The 21,529-nt window shown below is 44.4% G+C and overlaps 1 protein-coding gene and 1 long non-coding RNA gene across 4 annotated transcripts in view; one reads left to right on the top strand and one right to left on the bottom strand.

The window, feature by feature from the left end:
- ACAD9 (acyl-CoA dehydrogenase family member 9) overlaps positions 1 to 18,420 on the bottom strand; it is a 37,638-nt gene extending 19,218 nt beyond the window's left edge. Inside the window, exons 1-2 of one of the 2 annotated variants that reach the window (XM_036243369.1) lie at positions 18,274 to 18,420; positions 11,346 to 11,439 (exon numbers count right to left, since the gene is read on the bottom strand). In XM_036243369.1, the coding sequence (XP_036099262.1) occupies positions 11,346 to 11,439; positions 18,274 to 18,420 (241 nt within the window). Of the gene's footprint in view, positions 1 to 9,921; positions 10,029 to 11,345; positions 11,440 to 18,273 lie in introns of those variants that run through there. The other variant, XM_036243370.1, reaches the window with a different exon arrangement.
- A 416-nt stretch (positions 18,421 to 18,836) lies between these two features.
- LOC118617704 lies at positions 18,837 to 21,150 on the top strand. Of its 2 annotated transcripts, XR_004956844.1 has the most exons (4): positions 18,837 to 19,086; positions 19,253 to 19,336; positions 19,507 to 19,632; positions 20,529 to 21,150. It is a non-coding gene; the product is annotated as an uncharacterized LOC118617704 (long non-coding RNA). The 2 variants fall into 2 exon arrangements; XR_004956843.1 differs by lacking the exon at positions 19,253 to 19,336.
- The last annotated feature ends 379 nt before the right edge of the window (positions 21,151 to 21,529 follow it).

Below are 21,529 nucleotides of genomic sequence, written 5' to 3'. Positions count from 1 at the left end.
AGTCACCAGCACAAGGTCTGTGACGGACCTGCTGTAGGCATCAAGTGAGGTCTTAAGTTGCCAACAAATTAAACATCATCACTATTATAAATTTTGAAAATCACTATAATCTATACTAATCAATCTTTATACACATGAATGCCTAATACGAAATAGATTTCCCAAGAAGAGTCCAAATTCCTCATTTTCTATTTAATTTTACAATTTTATGGCATATATCATTGTCATACAATACAACGCACATACTTAAAATATTTATTTTCAAGTTCTGTCATCTGTTCATCCATGAACTCATCCCACAATCAACAAAAACATTTCCTTTTCCTCGAGTCTCCCGTCCCCTCTGCGACCAGCCCTCTACATGCCACCCTGACAACCACGACTCTCCTTAGCTATAGACTAATTACACATATAGAGATTTTTGCTTTGGCTTCTCTGACTCAGCATAAGACATCTCTCTATTGTTGCATGTATACACACTTCATTACTTGTTGTCCAGTGTTCTGCTGAATGGTGTGAAGTCATCTGCCCATTAACCTCCTGACGGACATCTGGGTGGTTCCCAGCTTTTGGCTCTTAGAAATAAAGCTTCCACTATAAACATTCACATTCAAGTTTATGTGTTGCTGCATGTTTTCATTTCTCTTGGGCTCATACTTTGGAATAGAATGATCAGGCTGTAAAGTAGGATGTGTAACTTCTAAGAAAGTGTCCGTTTCTGGGGAGACTTGCCCTTCCAGACAAGATAAAGCAAAGAGGGACTGGATTTGTCTCCCAGCCCTAAGCTACTAAAAATATAGCTCACTGGGCACAACACAGAAGAGCAGCCTTTTACTGATGGAGCAGGACTAGCTTCAGACCAGGCGTTCCCAACAGGAGCAACGCACCCCAAGGAAGCTGAGGCTGGTTCTGTGGGCAGGACAAAGAACATGCTTTATGTATAAAGTACAGACACAGTGTGGGACCCTGGACTGAACCTTGGAACAGAAAAAAACATTAACAGGAAAACTAATGAAACTCCAATTAATTCCATAATTTAGTTAATATTTTACATGAATGTCTGTTTCCTAACTGTGATCACTTTACCACAGTTCTGCAAGGTGTGTTAGGAGAAGCTGGTCAACAGTACATGAGAACTCTATACCACTTCCGCAGCTTTTCTTTAGATCTGGTATCATTTCAAAGTGCAGGTGTACAGATATACAGGAGGGTATGAAATTTCAAGGGAGGGTATGGTGAATAGAAAAAAATGATGTCTAAATAGGTTTGGGGGGGGAAGGGACAATAATGAAGAAAAAAAAAAAAAAGGTTGCCCTACAGACAGCTCTGAGCCTGCCTAACAAAACGTAACAGCAGGATTTGAAAGGATCAACCTGTTCCCAAGTAAGTTAACTGTGGCCTAGAACAAAGCTCAAGAACACATTAAACACACACACAAATACCCAGGTCCAATCATGTAAAATCCCCAACATCGGGCATCCAATAGAAAACTATCAGGCACATAAAAAAGCAGGAAAGTATGATCTGTACTGAGCAGAAAAATCAACTGAACATGACCCGGAAACACACAGATGACAGTAGACAGACACATCTTTCTCTCAATAATTGGTGGAAAAGTAGATAAAAATCTGTCAGGATACATTAGATTTGAATAACACTATCAACCAATTTGTCATAACTGGCATTTATAGAACACAACCAAACAACATACATTGTTTCCAGGTGCATGGAAGAGCATTTACCAAAAAAAGACCATATGATGACCAAGAAATAACTCTCAAAAAATGTAAGAAGATTCAAATTATATAAAGTATGTTTGCTGACCACAATGGAAGACATTTTAGAAATAAAAAAGGGGATATTACTACAAATCCTATAGACAATAACAAGGTAAGGGAATTTATTAAATCCATAAAACCAACAACTTTGATTAAATGGACAAATTCCTGCCTGGCTGGTGTGCCTCAGTGGTTGAGCGTCGACCCTGCACCAAGAGGTCGCCGGTTTGATTCCCAGTCAGGGCACATGCCCAGGTGGTGGGCCCGATCCCCAGTGGGGGACACACAGGAGGCAGCCAATCGATGTTCTCTCTTGTCGATGTTTCTCTCTCTCTCCTTCTCCCTTCCTCTCTCTCTACAATCAATAAAAGAAAAATTTTTAATAAAAAAAGGACAAATTTCTTGAAAGACACTATCAGCCCTGGCCGATTTGGCTCAGCAGTTAGAGCATCGACCCGCAGACCAGTGAGTCTCGGGTTCAAAAGGCACGTACCTCGGTGGCAGTTCATCCCCGACCCTGGTGGGGTCGTGCAGGAGGCAATCAGTCGATGTGGTTCTATCACATCGATGTTTCTCTCTCTCTCTCCCCTTGATGATACATAGAAAAATAGCCTTGGGTGAGAAATAAAATAAAATTTTTAAAAAAACGCTATCAAAGTTCACAGAGGAATTACATAACTTGAACAACTTTGTATCTATTAAAGAAATTGAATGAGTCCTGGCTGGTTTGGCTCAGTGGTTAGAACGTTGGCCCATGGACCAGAGACCTGGGTTCAGTTCCTGCTAAGGGCATGTACCTCGGTTGCAGTTTGTCCCAGATCCCTGCCAGGGTCAGGTGGGAGGTGGCCAGTCACTTGGTCTCTCTCAAGTCCATGTTTCTTTCTCTCTCTCTCTGTCTCCCCACCCCACCCCACCCCACCCCTCCCTCCCTTCCATTCTATCTAAAAATCAATGGAAGAATACCCTTGGGTGAGGATTAACAACAACAATAAAATACAGGATCTTCCAAAAAACCTCCTAGAACTAATAAATGAGTTTAATAAGGATGCAGGATACAAGATCAATATACAAAAACCGACTGCATCCACTGAAGAGGATATATAAAAAAATCAACTAGCCCTGGCCGGTTTGGCTCAGCGGTTGGAGCGTCGGCCTGCGGTACAGAGAGACCCGGGTTCGGTTCCCGCTAAGGGCACGCACCTCGGTTGCAGTTTGTCCCCGGCCCTGGTTGGTCGTGCGGGTGGCAGCCACTCGATGTGTCCCTTCACATTGATGTTTCTCTCTCTCTCTCTTCCTCTCTCTCCCTCCTGCTCTAGCTGAACAAAAAATGGAAAAATGTCCTCGGGTGAGGATTAAAAGAAAAAAAGCAACTAAACACATGAAAAAATGTTCAACATCATTAGCCATCATGGGAATGAAAATTGAAATCACAATGAGATATCACTCCATACCTATCAGAATGGCTAAAAAAAAAAAAATTTAAGTACAATGACAACACCAAATCTTAGCAAAAATACACAGAAACCAGATAACTTACACATTGTCAGTGGGAATATAAAGTGGTACAACCATTTTGAAAATAATTTGATAATTTCTTAAAAAGTCAAACACAAATACCTTAGGAGTCATTTATTCCAGAGAAAAACACATTCATACAAAAACTTATACACAAATGTACACAGCAGTTTTATTCATAAGAGCCCCCCAAGTGAAAACAACCCATACATACCTCAATGTTAAAACAGTAAGCAAATTGGAAATCCAGAGATAACCCACAGACTACTAACGAGCACTGAAAAGGAATAAACCATTGGTGCACATGGCAACTTGTAGGAGATTGATGCTGAATGAAAAAAAGCCGACTTCATAAGTTTACATGCTGCATGGGTCCATTAATATAACATTCCTGAAATAATTAAACTATAAAATGAAGAACATCGCAGTAGTGGTCAGAGGTTGGGGGAAAGGAGGGCAAGAAAGTTACAGCTACAAAAGGAGAGCCGGGCGGTCCTTGCGATGGAGCAGGACTGCGGTGCTATCACAGGAATGTGCATGACAGATACAACTGGTTAGTACACACACACAAATATAAATCGGTACATGTGAAACTGGTAAAATCTGAGTAAGATGCTACTGATCTCCATGTCCTGGTTGTGATACTGGTTCTAGAAGGTACATTACTATAAAGTTATACATTAGGGGAACTGATTGGGTGAAGGGTATAATTAATCTCCGAACTATTTCTTACAATTACATGTGCCTAATACAAATACACATAACAAAGTTTACTATCTTGAGCTTGTTTAAGTATACAGCTCAGTGGTGTTAAGTACATTAATATTATTGTGCAAACCATCACCCCAGAACCCTTCTCATCTTCCCATTAAACATTAAGTCCCAGTCCACCTTCCCTCAGTCCCTGGCAGCCACCATGCTTTCTGTCTCTGTGAATCTGATTACTCTAAGTAACTCTTATAAGTGAAATCATAGTATTAGTCCCTTTGTGACTGGCTTTTTTCACTGAGCACAATGTCCTCAAGGTTCATCCATGTTGTTGCATGTGTGAGAACTTTCTTCCTTTTAAATGCTGAATAATATCCTACTGTATGCATATACATTATGTGTATCCATTTATCTGACAATCTGTCTTTAGATCTAAAGAAAGTTTCCTATAGACAGCATATAGTTGGACCATGGTTTTTGTTGTTTTTAATCAATCCTAGCAATCTATGTCTTTCCATTGGAGAATTTAATCCATTTATTTCTTAAGTAATTGCTTTTGTCATTTTGCTATTTGTTTTCTACATGCCTTATATCTTTTTTTGTCCTTCATTTATTACTTACTGTCATCTTTTGTGATTTTTTTGCAGTAAAACTTTTATATTTCTCATTCCTTTTTTTTTTATCCTCACCTGAGAACATTCTTTTGTTTTTTGTTCAGATAGAGTGGGAGGGAGAGAGAGGAAGAGACAGAGAGAAACATCGACGTGAAAGGGACACAGCAAGTGGCTGCCTCCCACACAACCCAACCAGGGCAGGAGACAAACTGCAACCGAGGTACATGCCCTTAGCGGGAACCGAACCCAGGTCTCTCTGGACCGCAGGCCGATGCTCTAACTGCTGAGCCAAACCGGCCAGGGCTCTTTAGCTATTTTTTAAATGATCACTACGAGGAATACATTTAACACGCTCAAGTCAGAACACTCAGATTTATACCAGCTTAACTTCAATAACACACTAAAATTCTGTTCCTTCCATGGTTCCATCCTTATACCTTTCTCTTGTCACAAATTACATCTTTATACATTGTGTCCAAAAACACAAATTATCCTTTTACATGCATTCTTTAAGATTACATAGAAAACAAAATGTAGAGTTACAAACCAAAGTCACAATGATGCCAAGTTTTAGACTAGTAATATTTTAATGTATCAGTCTCTTTTATTGTGTAGAAAATAAAAAGTAGAGTTACACACCATTATTCCAGTACCAGCTTTTATCACTGCCCCTGCATTTACCATTATTGAGACCTCCATTCCCTCAGACAGCTCCGTGTTCCTATCTAGCGTCTGTCCTTTCAGCCCAACCTGCAGGGCTCCTTTCACATTTCCTGTCAGGCAGCTTGTGCACCCAGCTCTTATCTGGGAATGTCTCCTTCATTTTTAAATGACAGCTTTGTTGAATATAAGATTCTTGGTTGAATTTTCTTTTTTTCCATTACCACTCAGAATATACTGGCCTACTACCCTCTGGCCTCCAAACAGATATCTGTTTATAATCTTATTGAGGATCACTTATATGTAATGAGTTGCTTCTCTACTGCTGCTTTCAAAATTCTGTCTTTGGAAAGGTTGATTATAATGTCTCGGTGTGAATATTAGTTCATCTTGTTTAGAGTTTATTGAGCTTCTTGAATGTCTATGATCATGTCTTTCACAAAAACTTGGAACATTTTCAGCCATTCTCTCTTCAAATATTCTGTCCTTTATGTCTTCTTCTGGGACTGCTTGACGGTGTCCCAGAGGTCTCTTTAGTTCATGTCATTCTCTTTTCTTTCTGTTCTCAGATTTGATAATGTCCATTGTTCTATCTTCAAGTATGCGGATTCTTCTTCTACCTTTACAAACCTGCCTTTCAATTCTTCTAGTAAATTTTTCATTTCAGTTATTGTACTTTCCAGCTCCAGAAATTTTTTTTAACTTAGATTTTTCTCTTTATTGAAATTTTCATTTTGTTCATGCATCATTTCCTTGACTTTCTCCATATCTTTTTGTAATTCTTTGAGCATCTTTAAGATAGATGGTTTAAGTCCTTGTCTTGTAAATCCTACCATCAGGTCTTTTACATAAAGTTTTCTTTATTTTTTTATTTCTTTTTTTTTTTTTATCCTCACCTGCGGATATTTTTCCATTTTTTTTTTTTCAGATAGAGTAGGAGGGAGAGAGAGGAAGAAAGAGAGGGAGAGAGAAACATCGACGTGAAAGGAACACATCGAGTGGCTGCCACCCACACGACCAACCAGGGCCGGGGACAAACTGCAACTGAGGTACGTGCCCTTAGCGCGAACCGAACCCGGGTCTCTCTGGACCACAGGCCGACGCTCTAACCGCTGAGCAAAACTGGCCAGAGCTAAAGTTTTCTTTAAATGGACCATACTTTTCTGCTTATTTGTATGCTTTGCAAATTTTTTTATTGGAAACTGGACATTTGAATCTAATAATCTGAACTCTAGAAATGAGACTGTCACTCTTCCCCAGGACTTGATTTTTATTGTTTTTGCTTTTTAAAAAATTGAATTGTATTTCACATATAACATTGTGTAAATTTAAGGTTTAAAACATTTTGATTTGATACATTTGTCACAATATGACTGCCTGTGTAGCCTTAGCTAACACCTCTATCACATCACATAAGTATCATCTTTTTGTTTAAGATCTAGTCTCTTAACATGTTTGATGTTTACAATGTAGTACTGGTACCTATAATCACCAACCTGTGCCTTAAATTTCTATCTACTAGTTGCAAGTTTGTACCCTTTAAACATCTCTCCTAGTCCCTCACCCAAAATCTCTGGTAACCATTATTCTACTCTGTGTTTATAAGTTCGGCTTTTTTAGATTCCACATATAAATAAGCAGTATCATACAGTATATGCCTTTCCCTATCTGACTTATCTCACTTAGCATAATGTCCTCAGGGTCCCTCTATGTGGTCACAAATGGCAGCAATTACTACTTTCTCATGGCTGAATAATATTCCATGGTATGTACACACACTGACCCCACATCTTCTATTCCACTCACCTGTTGACAGGCACTTAGGTTGTTTCTGTCTTGGCTATTACACAATAAACATGGAGTGCATATACCTCTTTAATATCCTGGTTTCATTTCCTTTGGATATATATGCAAAAGTGGAATTGCTGGATCTTATGGTAATTCTAGTTTTAATTTTTTTGAGGAGCCTCCACGCTGCCTTCTACAGTGGCTGCACCAACTTACATTCTCACCAAGAGTGTACAAAGCTTCATGTTACTCCACATCCTCTCCAACACTTACCTTCTGTCTTCTTGATGATACTAGCCACTCTAACATTTCCCTGGCGATTCATGAGTTCTTCATATATTCTGGATACTGACCCCTCACTGACACGTGGTTTGCAAATATTCTCTCCCATCCCACAAGTTGCCGTTTCATTTTGTTAACTGTTTCTTTTGCTATAAAAGCATTTAAGGTGGGTGATGTCCCACAGGCTGGGTTTGTTTTGTTGTTGTTGTTCATTGTTGTGAGCGGTGTCTGTGCCAAGGATCAACCTGAGGTATAAATGTAAAATCTTCCAGGTCTTTTCTGAGCGTGGGCCTTTCTCTGGGAATGTGTGGTGATTTTCTAGTTTCCCCCATATATATGATTGCTTTTGAATGTCCTAGTCTTCAATCTGGTTCTCAAAGGAGGGAAAAAAATGCATGGGGGGGGGGGGGGCGTTCATTTATTTATTTAAATCCTCACTCAAGGATCAGTTTAGAGAGAGGAACAGGCAGTAGAGGGGGGAGAGAAACATCAATCGATTGTCTCCCATATGTGCCCCAACCTGGGATTGAATCCACAAGCTAGGCATGTGCCCAGGCCAGGACTGGAACCCACAACCTTTACGGTATATGGGACAATGCTCCAACCAACTTAGCTACCCGTCCAGGGAAGGGGGAGCTTTCCTTTATATCCCTTGGAAGTTATTTCAGGCACTGGGAATGGGCTTCAACAATGGGGGAGGTGCAAAGACACTGGCCTGTCTCACCGTCTGCACCCTGTCGTCAGCAGCAGCCAGAGTGCAGATGCCCAGCGTCTCATAGGCAGAGTCCTTTGTGCCCACCCAGCTCACGCCAGCTGCTGTGCACCAGCTGCTCCAGGAGTAAGTTCGCAGCTGCCTGCTTCAGGGCTGGGATGCGCGCTGGGTAGCTGCTACTGTGCTCAAAGCTAAAATTGATCCAAATTAACTGCAACTTACTGTCCAAGCCTTCCCCTGAAATTGCCAACCTTCAACAGAACCCAGAGCTTCAAAACAGTTACAGCGGATTCTGCCAGTGCAACTGTTGTCCAGGTGAGATGACAGATCTCTGGTATCCCTGCTCCACTATCTTCCCAGAACCCTCTGGTCAGTTCATTTCTGATAAACCTACCAAGTCAGTTATATAGGAAAAGAACAATCTATTTAATAAAGTGCTGGAACAACTGGATAGTCGTGTGCAGAAAAACCATCCTCAAATGTTACCTCAGATCTATACAAAATTAACTGGAAATGGATCACAATCTAAAAGTTAAAAATGTTAAATATAAAGACTTACAGTCAAGATGGCGGCGTAGGAAAATGCAGTACTTGCCTCCTCCCACAACCACATCAAAATGTCAACTAAACTACAAAACCACCACCATTCAGAAGCACCTGACATCGAACTGAGTGGAAGTCCTACAACTACATTAAAGTAAAAGTCACATGGAGACTGGTAGGAGAGACGGAGGCATGGATGGGCTGGTCCCTCACTCACATGTGGAGAATAAAAATCAGAAGGACACCTCAGCTGGGAAGGTCCTCCCTGAGGAGTGAGGGGTCCCCATCCCACACTAAGTGCCCAGCTCAGGATTCCAGTGCCAAGAGAATCCCCATCACGTCTGGCTGTAAAAACCACTGGGAATTGAGGCTGCTGGAGCCCCAGGCAGCTCCTCTTAAAGGGCCCGCCCTCAGACTTGCTACCTCAGAGCTCCAACATGGGAGAGGCAGCTTGAAAGGCACTGGAGACATACAGGGAAGAACTAAGCAGTTTGGCATCTGGGCGAGCTGAAGAGTCAGCTTTCTCCTAGACAGACGTGCTGGTAGAGGCCATTGTCCCTTTGGTGAGTGACTGGAACTGCAGTGGGAACAGAAAGGGGTGAGCAGTTTGGAGAGAGTTTGGCAGTTTCTTACAGAGTTAAACATAGTCCTGGCCGGTTTGGCTCAGAGGTTGGAGCATCAGCCTGCGGTCCAGAGAGACCCGGGTTCGGTTCCCGTTAAGGGCACATGTCTCGGTTGCAGTTTGTCCCCGGCCCTGATTGGTCGTGCAGGTGGCAGCCACTCGATGTGTCCCTTTCACATCGATGTTTCTCTCTCTCTCTCTCTCTCTCTCTCTCTCTCTCTCTCTCTCTTCCTCTCTCTCCTTCCCACTCTATCTGAACAAAAGATGGAAAAATGTCCTCGGGTGAGGATAAAAAATAAAGTTAAACATACACCAGTCATATGATCAGACTTTCCGCTCCTAGGTATCCTTCTAAACCAGACTCCGAAAAATGTTCACATCTTTTTTATGACAGATAAATCAGGATACATGCCAAATGTTAATTAACAGGTGAATGGATAAACAAATTTTAGTATATTCATACAAAAAAATACTGGTCAGCATTAAAAAACAAACTATTGATACACACAACATAGATGAAACTCAAAATTATGCTGAAAGAAGCTGGACATAAACATCTGTGATGTGTGATTCTGCTTCAATAATACTCCAGGAGAAGCAAACTAACATGCAGTGAGACAGCAGGTGAGTGGCAGCCTCGGGACAGGGAGGCACTGAAAGGGGCATGAGAAAGTGTCAGCAGAGAGAGAGATTTATTACCTTAACTGGGGTGATGATTCCTTGGGGGTACACACATGTAAAAATGTATCAAACTATACACTTTAAATATGTGCAATTTATTATAAATCAATTATACTTCAATAAAGCTGGAAAAAAAAAAAACTTGACAAATCAGACAAGTTTAAATAAAAGGAACTAAGGAACTAAAAAAAGATACAAGTAAGAAGATACCAGAACAAAAACATACTTTTTATTTATTTATTTATGTTTGGTAATCCTCACCCATGGATATTTTTCTATTGATCTTTAGAGAGTAGAAGAGTGGAAGGGAGGAGGGAGGGAAGGGAAGAGAGAGAGAGACAAAGAGAAAGAGAGAGAGAGAGAAAAACATTGGTTTGAGAGACACATTAATTGGTTGCCTCCCACATGAGCTCAACCAGGGCTGGGGATCAAACCTGCAACCCAGGTATGTGTCCTTGACCAGGAATCAAACCCAAGACCCTTTGGTCCATGGGCCAACACTCTAACCGCTGAGACCAACGAGGCAGGGCACAGGGTTTGTTATTTTTTTTAATAAAGTAATAAGTGAACACAGTAATTTTTAAATTTCTCAGTTTTAATTTCTAATAGAGCACATATTGCTAGATAAAACCCACATAAACAATAACTCTTTGGAGTCTTCAGTTTGAGAAGCACTGCTGTCAATCTATCATCCCGAGCAAGCTCCTCAGGGTTGACTGATCACCCTAAGGGAGGAATCCTGCCTCCTACACTGGTACCCTCAGTCTGCGGTCTGTAGCCTTCTGCTGGTCCACAAACCATTCCTGGCTCATAATAAGCTAAGCACAGAAATAGAGAGCAAAGTTTTAGAAACGTGTACAGCAATTTTACATTCTACTCAACCAAGCACATATGGGCTTATATTTTGTGAGTCCTTGGCTTTTTTAAATTTCATTTTTCTAGCTGTTCATTTTTATTGTATTGTACTTTACAAAAGTGTCCTTCACCACAGATACATTGAGAAACACTGAAATATAATTAAACAGCCATTGGAATAATCCTTAAATCTAAACACTGTCACTAGACACTATTTCCCCATGATTGATGACACTCCAGACAGCTCTCCTTCTGGATACAGCTTCTAATATAAATATCAAAGCATCGCCCTTAAAAGGGAAATTGGCCCTGGCCGGTTTGGCTCAGCGGTTAGAGCGTTGACCTGCGGTCTGGAGAGACCTGGGTTTGGTTCCCGCTAAGGGCACGTACTTCGGTTGCAGTTTGGTCCCCGGCGCTGGTCGGTCGTGTGGGTGGCAGCCACTCGATGTGTCCCTTTCACGTCGATGTTTCTCTCTCTCTCTCTCTCTCCCCCGACTCTATCTGTACAAAAATTGCAAAAATGTCCTCGGGTGAGGATAAAAAAAAAATAAAGGGAAATTGGTAACGATAAAGAAAACCATACGTACCCTCTTCACTGAAGAATTTTTCTATGGGTCCCACAAGCTGATTGATTTCATTAAGTTCATCTTGGCTAACTTCCGGAAACGGGAAAACATCTTTCTAGAAATGATCAACAGTAAAAATTAATTTTTAGCAACTTTCCATAGAGGTAATATCAGTCAAAAAGAAAGGAAACAGATGTGCCAGGCTCCATATCTGGTAGGCAGGACGTTGCACATGGAGGACTTGGAAAGCAAAGCAGAAGGTGCTTACGATACAGAAACTGAATGTTAGCTCCACCACCCAGACACAGCCTCCTCCCCCACTTAAGCAGGTTTCTTACTGGTTTTGATTGCTTTCCTTATAAATAACAAGTCATGATGATTTCCCCATGAAACGAAGAGCCCTGGACTAACATTTTAAAGCCCTGGGTTCCGTTCCTTGATCTGCAGCTCACTCACTGTGTGCCTTCACCAAATCTCTACCTCTTCCATTTTCTCACCCATAATATGCAGGTAATATTTACTCAAGGTAATTGTGAGAACTATGGAAGATAACTGGTGTGAACGTTCTTTACTAAAATGTAAGATTTACATTAGTATTTTGTGAGTTCACAGATGCTGTAGCTGACAGGAGCCTGTGGTGGTCACCAGTCTGACATCTTATAAGGCTCCCAATCCAGCTGCATACTCCAGCCTCCGTCCCTCCTGCTCGATGACCGCTGTTACTTGGACTGAATGCTCAAGGTAACAGGGTCACGGAGGCACAATGCTGAACCAGATCAACCTAAATTCAGCCCTGACTCTGCTGATATGTTCCTGCTCCAACCCCAGTACTTCTGTGAGAGATGGTGTTGAACTGCATCGAGGCAATGGTGGTGAAGGGGCTTAAAAGCAGTCACATTCTAAAGAGAACCTGAAAGTAGAGAAAATTAGATTTGCTGTCAGATTAGTTGTAGATTAAGAGAATAATGCCCTGGCCAGTTTGGCTCAGCGGTTAGAGCGTCAGCCTGCGGTCCGGAGAGACCCGGGTTCGGTTCCCGCTAAGGGCACGTACTTCGGTTGCAGTTTGTCCCCGGCCCTGGTTGGTCGTGCGGGTGGCAGCCACTCGATGTGTCCCTTCACGTCGATGTTTCTCTCTCTCTCTCCCTTCCTCTCTCTCCCTCCCACTCTATCTGTACAAAAAATGGAAAAATATCCTCGGGTGAGGATAAAAAAAATAAAATAAAATAAAAAAAAAGAGAATAAGAGGCATCAAAGGTGACTCCAGATATTTGGCGCGAACAAGTTGAACAACAGAGTCATCACCATCTATGACAAAGACTTAGTTTTTCATATACTGAATTTGAGATGCCTATTAGACATCCGAGTGAAGCTTCTAGTAGAAAGGCTGACATAAAAGGAGCCTGGAGTTCATAGGGGAAACACGAGCTGAGTCAATAAAGATGTGTCATCAGGACCTCGATGGTATTCAAAGCAACAATACTGAATTAGATCAACCAAGGTAGGGGTGTAGTTGAAGAGACCTACAGACTGAGTCTCAGAGAACTCAGCTCTGGCAGCCGCCATTACTGGAAGGAGAACAAAGCCACAAACGCACAGAGCCCAGTGGAGGCACTGGGACACTCACTCGGGCAGGACAACACAGCTGTCAGCATCTAGTTGTCGGAGGAGTGCTGGGTTCTCGAGGGCAGCAACCCCATCGCCCACAATATTCCCACACGTGAATGGTGCCCTGAGCCTGAGGCAACCTGAGTACAGAGGGACATCGCCAGGAAACACAGGGTACTTCCCAAGGCCCAGCCAACACCGCCCTACAGAGACATACAAGGAAGAGGAAATAAAAACTTGTGCTTTGGTGCCACCTACTGTAAGAGGAAAGAAAGACTTCTTACCAACCTACTGAACAGACAAGTGTCAAACACTTTACAAAGCAGATTTCATTCCCATAGATCTCTAAACAGAGAAATGACTTATCAAATACCATGCAAAACCAAGGTAACGACGTAGCTTTAAAGGAAAATGAAAAATTTCCAGAATATATAGACTTAAAGACATGGAAATATATGATTTAAATGGCAGAGAATTCAAAAAAACCTCAACCAGATACATGAAAGCTCAGAAAGGCAGTTTAATGAACTCGGAAACAAAATCAACCAAAAAGGGACTACTTTACCAAAAAGACTGAAACTGCAGAAAAGAATCAAACAGAAATTCTGAAGCTGAAGAACTCAATACGAGATGAAGACTGGACCAGGAAGCCTGGGAAGTGAAGCTGACCGGGCAGAGAAAAGAACTGGTATCAAGACAAACATGGAGATGACACTGGTGAAAGAGGAGCAGATCTGATGGTGAGCACAGAGATGAAAGAGCTCCGTCAGAAAGAACGATGTAAGAACAATGGGTACACCAGAGGGAGAAGAAAAGAAGAAGGGAACAGAGGTCTCTCTACCAATGACCTCATGGTATGACTCCAGGCTGTCCTTCCCATGCGCAGCCAAGCCCAGGAGGGCCAGCCAAACTCTGATCGTCTGTAGCTTCAAACATGTTGCCAAGGGCCAGGCACAGATCGCATCCGACATTGGCCTGCACCACAGTCCCTACCAAGGGGCCCAGAACAAACACAAGTGGCCAGATTCAGACACTGGAGCACAACCCAACAAATCTTCACAAACAGCTGTCCCAGGGGAAGTCACAGCAGCACCCGCACAGCAGCTCACACACCATGGTCACGGCTGAGCCTCACAGTCAGCCAGCCTGAGGACCGACCCCACGCACAAATGGGCCAATAAGAATCAAGACTCAATTACAACTGGAGGGTCCACAAAACCATACAAAGGACATTCCTAGAACACCCAGCTCAGGAGATCAAGGAGACTGCACCACAGGGTCCCATAGGACACCTACTGCATAAGGCCACCCCACACAGACTGGGAATCATAGCAGATCTATCTAATGCACAGAAATAAACACAAAGAGGCAGCAAAAATGGGAAGATGGCCCTGGCCAGTTTGGCTCAGCGGTTAGAGCGCCGGCCTGTGGTCCAGAGAGACCTGGGTTCGGTTCCTACTAAGGGCACGTGCCTCGGTTGCAGTTTGTCCCCGGCCCTGGTTGGGTCGTGTGGGTGGCAGCCACTCTATGTGTCCCTTTCACATCCATGTTTCTCTCTCTCTCTCTCTCTTCCTCTCTCTCCCTCCCTCCCACTCTATCTGAACAAAAAATGGAAAAATGTCCTCAGGTGAGGATAAAAAAAAAAAAAAAGGGGAGATGAAGAGAGAGGCCCCAAATAAAAAGAAAAAGGAGAAATCTCCAGAAAGAGCTAAATGAAATGGAGGCAAGCAACTTATCAGATATAGAGTTCAAAATAATGGTTATAAGGATGCTCAAGGAATTTACAGAACTACAACAGCATGAAAAAGGACATACAAACCATGAAAAACATTAGTCGGAAAAAAAAAATACCATATCTAACATCAAGAATACATTGAACCCTGGCCAGTTTGGCTCAGTGGTTGAGCATCGGCCTGCAGACCAGAGAGTCCCGGGTTCGGTTCCCACTAGGGGCACATACCACAAAAAAAAAAAGAATACACTGCAAGGAATAAAAGGTAGGTTGAATAAAGCAGATAATCAAATCAGCAATTTGGAAGGCAAAGTTGAAAAAAAACAAAAACCCAATCAGAGCAGGAAAAAGAAAAATTTTAAAAACTAAGGATAATTTAAGGAAATTTTGGGACAACATGAAGTGCATCATAGGGGTATCAAAAGGAGAAGAAAGAGAGCAAGGGACCAAGAACCTGTTTGAAAAAGTAATGGCAGCCCAGCCAGTGTGGCTCAGTGGTTGAGCATCGACCCATGCACCAAAGGCACATGTCCAGGTTGTGGGCCCGATCCTCAGTGGAGGGCATGCAAGAGGCAGCCAATCCATGTTTCTGTCCCTCTCTCCCTCTCCCTCTCCCTCCTTCTCTCTCTAAAGTCAATAAAGAAAAAAAAATTAATTTATAAAAAAAAAGATCTCGTTTTTGATAAAATTTTAAAAATGGACAAATCTCGGGTTAGACTAAGGAAAAAAGACAAAAGACTTAAACAAAATCATAAATGAATGAAAAGTCTCTACAGACACCACAGAAATATAAAGAATTATACAAGAATACTATGAGAGACTACATGCCAACAAATTCAATATCATAGAAGAAATGAACAAGTTCTTAGACATACAGAACCGTCCTAGAATGAATCACAAGTAAATGGGAATTCTCAATAGACTGATCAACAGTGAGGAAATTGAACAACCATCAAAAACCTCCCAAAAAGTAAAAGTCCACGAGCAGATGGCTTCAGTAGTGAATTCTACCACACATTCAAAGATTTAATATCTGTCCTTCTCAAACGCTTACAAAAACTGAATAAAATTACCATATGACCCAGAAATCCCTCTCCTGGGTATCTACCTGGAAATTTTGAAAATGCTTATTTGTAAAGATATATGCACCCCATGTTCATTGCACCATTGTTCACGTTAGCCAAGACATGGAAACTACCTAGGTGTCCTTCCATAGATGACTGGATAAAGATGCGGTACATAGATACATCGAAATACTACTCAGCCATAAGGAAAAATGAAATACTGCCCTTTGCAACAACATGAATGAACCTCGAAAATATCATGCTAAGCAAAGTCATATAAAACAAGAATGATGATTTAATGCATATGTGAGCTATAAAACTGAAAGCAACAAATGAACCAACAAAAAAAACTCATGGATACTGACAACAGTATGTTGGTTATCAGAAAGGGGTTGGGGGGAAGGAGAAGAGTGTAAAGGGGGTCAGATATATAGTGACGGAATGACACTAGACTTTGGGTGGTGAACACACAGTGCAATATCCAGAACTGTACACTTGAAACATATAATCTTATTAACCAAAGTCACCCCAATAAATTTAATAAAATTTAATAAAATACACTTCAGCTCCAGTTGGGCTAATTGAAAACACTGGCTAATATCACTGAAGTAGACAAAAAAACTGGGAGAGGTTGGTGTTTTATTTTATTTTATTTTATTTTTTTCTTTATTGCTCTTTAGAGAGAGAGGGAGAGGGAGAGATAGAAACATCAATTGGCTGCCTCCTGCACGCCCCCCACTGGGGATTTGACCCACAACCTGGGCATGTGCCCTGACCAGGAATCAAACCGGTGACCTCTTGGTGCAGGGGTCGATGCCCAACCACTGAGCCACACACTGAGCAGGTTGGTGTTTTAGAAGCCAGAAGTGACGAACTGTGTCAGATGCTAGTGACAGGTCAACTAAGATAAGGACTGAGAACAGACCTTTAAATTTGACCACACAAAGGTCACTACTGACTGTCTTGAGAGCAGTCTAGGAGACTGTTAAAGACAAAAGCCTGAATGGTATGAGTTCAAGATGTACCAGAGAGGGAACAATTGATGCTGTGGATGAGAAAGGAGAGAGTTACTGGATCATTGCCTGTGAGTAGGAGAGAAGGCATGGATGGGGTCTAGTGATCTGGTTGGCCTTTGATAATAGACAGTTCATAGTAAGAGAACGTAGACCATAGGTGCAGGAAAGGGGGAGTAAAAGTGGTGCTGAAAGTTGTCATCTGATTGCATGTAATTTCTCAGTGAACCCGGAAGCAAAGCCTAGCCGGTGTGGCTTAGTGTTTGAGCATTGACCCACCACCAAGAGGTCACCGGTTTGGTTCGAATCCCGGTCAGGGCACATGCCCAGGTTGTGGGCCAAATCCCCAGTGGGGGGCATGCAGGAGGCGGCCAATTGATGTTCTCTATCATAGGTTTCTATCTCTCTCTCTCTCTCCCTTCCTCTCTCTCTGAAATCAATAATGAAAAAGAAAAATAGGAAGCAAAGAAGGCAGCTGAGAGTGAAAAGGGTGGAGGGGCCTGGGGCGCGCGGGAGGGGGGGGTGTCCAAAGCGTTGGAGAAAGAGAAGCATATAAGACTTGTGTTCTTTCTTCAGGATAGAACAGCACACAGCCTTGGGTTGAGGGGGAAATGGTGTCCTAAACGTTAAAGACCTAGCTTTGAAGCCCCTAGCAGGGCAAACCACTCTTAGTCTGGGCCTCTGTTTCTGCATCTGTAACGCCTGACAACCTTAGAGAAACCGGCAAATAACTCCTGAAGTGATACAGAATCCGCCTACAAGTCAGCTCAAAGCGCTGTACACAAAATGTTTCTGCAGTTCGCGGGCACCTTTACGAGGGGAGAGCACCGTTTTCACCCCTCTTTTGTAGATTCGCACACTGGGCACAGGGAGGTGAAGTGACTAGCCCAAGGCCAGCACTAACGACCCATTCCGATGTCCTGGCACCTGCCCAGGACCTCGCCGTTCAAAACGCATTTCCATGCACCACGCATCTCACTGGGGCTTCGCAACAGGCCCACATCACCAGCTCCATCTTAACCTAAAAGAACCGCGGCTCAATCAGAGCAGAGACCAAATCCACGACTCCCTACAAAAGAGGGTGCTGCATGCCCAACCACCCAGCGGCCACTGCCGGGCAGAGCGGGGCTCGTGCGAGCCGGAGCCGGTGGGGAAGGAACCTGGAGACAGAGCGAGGTCCGGGGGAGCCGCCGCGGACGCCCCGGGCCGCGAGAAGCTGACGCCCGAGTGGCATGCGGGGTTCGGGCAGAAAGCCCGGCAGGTGCGAGGGCCGGAAGGCTGGGCTGGGCGTTGCATCGCCGGCCGTTTCCAAAAGCGACCTGACAGGAGTCGGCGGGAACCCTGTCAACGCCCCCCTCGCAGGGCCCGGGCCTGGAGCCTTCCTCTCCCTGGACGAGGTACACGACCTGGTGGGACGGGAACCGGGACGCTGGCCCGCCCGACCACGGTGTACCCGGCCGGCAGGTATGAGGGCGCAGCGGGCGGACCCCGCTCCTGCCCGGTGCGGCACAGCGCGGGCGGGCCGGGCTCGTTACCTTCTCCAGTCTGCCCAGGAAGAGCTCCTTGGCGAAGGCTGCGGCGCGCACACTGGTGCGCAGCGAGCGCCGGCTCCCGCTGAAGTCCAACAGCACCCGGCTCGCCAGCGCCGCCGCTCCCGCCCGCCAGAGTCCGCAGCCCGCCATGCTCCCCCCACACTGCCCCGCGCCGCCCGCTCCCGGGCTCTTGAGCACGTCCGCGCCCCCGGATGACGCCACTGCTCTGCGCCGCCCGCGCCCCCGATGACGCCACCGCTCTGCGCCGCCCGCGCCCCCGATGACGCCACTGCTCTGCGCCGCCCGCTGGCAGCCAGGGCGCCTGCGAGGGGAGGGGCGCGGGAGGGGGAGGGAAGGGAGGGGGAGGGGCGCGGGAGGGGGAGGGGCGCGGGAGGGGGAGGGAGGGGAGGGGGAGGGAAGGGAGGGGGAGGGAAGGGAGGGGGAGGGAAGGGAGGAGGAGGGGCGGGGGAGGGGCGCGGGAGGGGGAGGGGCGCGGGAGGGGAGGGGGAGGGAAGGGAGGGGGAGGGAAGGGAGGAGGAAGAGGGGAGGGCAGGGGTGAGAGGGACGGGAGGGGACCAATCGGTAGAGACCGTGAACCTAAAAGAACCCACCTGGGAAGCTGATGAATATTCTATTGAGATCCTGGCCTGAGACCTCCCTAAAGCTCCTGCCTTTAAAGAACAGACGGAACCTCTTCAGATGAAAGACCAGCCTGAGCACCCTCTTCGCTCTCCCAAGCCTGCCTGTGCCTTTCTCCGCCCCTTCATTTCCTCGGGGTGCTTTCTCTGCGCCCTGTGCCTCTCCCCCTTCTTCCAGGTGCATTTCTTTGCTGCTCTCTCCTGAGCTCCAAGGGCCCTTCTTTGGCCTCTATAACGTGTTTCCTGAGTCCACACAGCCCAGCTGACTCACTTCTTCTACCTCTGTGACTTTCTAAATAAACCTCCACTTAGATTTGAGTTCTTGGCTCTGAATTCTTTCCTAGCTGAACTCAAGGACCAAGGTCTAACCCCACTGGTAACATCTGGCACCATTCGCTGTTAACAAAACTGCAACGTAAAAATAAATGGTAAATGTGTATTTTTAAAAGTTTAAGTTTTAAAAATGTATATTTTTAAAAGATTTTCAGTTTAGACTTGGTCCTTATGATGACAGTCTTTCAAAACCTCTGGACAGCTAAAATATTAATAATGACAAGAAAAAATACCTTTTATTTTATTTTCCTTTATATTTCAAAAGCCAAAACAGCTTAAGATCCAAGTTCTGGAGCACGTAGACGTCACTATTCCGCTATGAAGCGCGTGTAAGATAACACAGGTGCTGCATCAAAACCTCCAGAAGTCCCAAAGCAACTAACTGCTTCACGTAAGATCACATGGCCCACTGGGGTCTTCCTGATCTGTTTGCACAGGAGCCAGTAGAGCTCAACATCTTATTCAGAGATGGGCAGGCGGCAGGGCAGCACGGGCAACATGGGCAACCCTCACCGCGTGGGAACTGCACATGAAGAGGATGCTATGCTGGTGAAAGTTAAGGGGTGCACTGTGGGCCATTGCTCTTCGAGTGGAATAATAACTATGAGGACAGGTACTTGGGGGAGCACAGGTCACCGCCCTGATGCCTGCAGCAGTGCAACCCTCACACAGAAAGATCCGCTGGGTCGCCGTCAGGGAGCGCTGCGATCCACCCCTTCCTAGAAACCCTTGCTCGGTGCTCAACATGTCTTTGAAACTATTTTTGTAATTCTCCAAGCCAGTGACTGTGGGACTTCAAACTAGATAATGAAGTGCAATGTGGGAAAATTCATTTCAATGGTTCACCAACTGAGTGGGGAAGGTTCAAGGCCTCCTAGTCAGTCCCTGAAAAGGGAAAAAAAGAGTCATTAGTCTCTAGTTGAAGGCATGACATTATGCTGAAAACAGGCAAATGAAGCAATTGTATATTAAATATTTTTTAAATTTCTTTTTCTTTATTGATTTTTAGAGAGAGGAAGGGAGAGGGAGAGAGACAGAAACATCAATGAGAGAGACACATCAATTGCCTGCCACCCACATGACCCCAATCAGGGATGGGGACAAACTGCAACCAAGGTACCTGCCCTTGACCAGAACCGAACCCGGGACTCATTGGTCCAAGGGCTGAAGCTCTAACCACTGAGCAAAACAGGCCAGGGCTGGGTTCCCATTTTATTAAATAATTACCATAATAATTACTATAATCACCTATTTTACAGTTCAAATTGTCCTATATTTGTGCAATAGGAGTCCTTTCAAACTAGCTTCTGTGTCCTTTTGGCATATCACCGTGGGGAAGCCAGCCGCCACCTGGCAGCAGCGCTACGCAGAGGACCACATCATAAAGAGCTGAGTACCGTGGACAACAGCCCCTGGGTGAGCCTCAAGATTATCATGGCCCCGCTGACACTGTGCACCCTCGTGAGAAACCCTGGGCCAGAAGCACCGGCTCAGCTGCTCCTACATCCCAGACCCACACAAACTAGTGGAGAAGACACAGTTCTTGTTTAAAGCAGCTAAGTTTGGGGGTAACTTGTGATGCAACAACAAAAAAATGAATGCACCCCAATATCACCACTTTCAGTCCATCATGATGGGATTCGTTCTAGATTTCTCTCTCTCCATATGTGCAACTCCCCCTCTGACCATGAGAAGCATGGCTACCATTATCCTCAACACACTTGCTGGTCAGTCTCCCTCTGCATAACCGATTCCACTGCTGTGCCATCATCCTCCCCTGTGTTTCATCCTCCCCCTTTCAACACCCCTCGTAAGTTGCTGTTGGGAAAATCAGACACCAACTTACACCACACACAAGAATACACTCAAAATGGATAAAAGACTTAAATGTGACTCGTGATTCCATAAAAATCCTAGAAGAAAGCGTAGGCAACAAAATTTCAGACATCATATGCTGCGGAATTTTCACTGATACATCACCTAAGGCAACAGGAACAAAGGGGAAAATGGACACATGGGACTACATCAAACTAAAAAGCTTCTGCACAGCAAAAGATACAATCATCAAAATGGAAAGGCAACCCAGTATATGGGAGACCATAATTGCCAATGATACATCAAATAACGGGTTAATTTCCAATATATATAGAGTACACATACAGCTCAACAAAAGGAAGACAAAGAACCCAATTAAAAAATGGGCAGAGGACCTAAATAGACACCTCTCCAAACAGGACATACAAATGGCCAAGAGACATGTGAGGAAATGCTCGACATCACTAATCATC

Source organism: Molossus molossus, unplaced genomic scaffold (genome assembly GCF_014108415.1).
Source record: "Molossus molossus isolate mMolMol1 unplaced genomic scaffold, mMolMol1.p scaffold_m16_p_5, whole genome shotgun sequence".
Classification (NCBI taxonomy): domain Eukaryota; kingdom Metazoa; phylum Chordata; class Mammalia; order Chiroptera; family Molossidae; genus Molossus; species Molossus molossus.
This window is presented reverse-complemented; position numbering and strand designations above follow the sequence as displayed.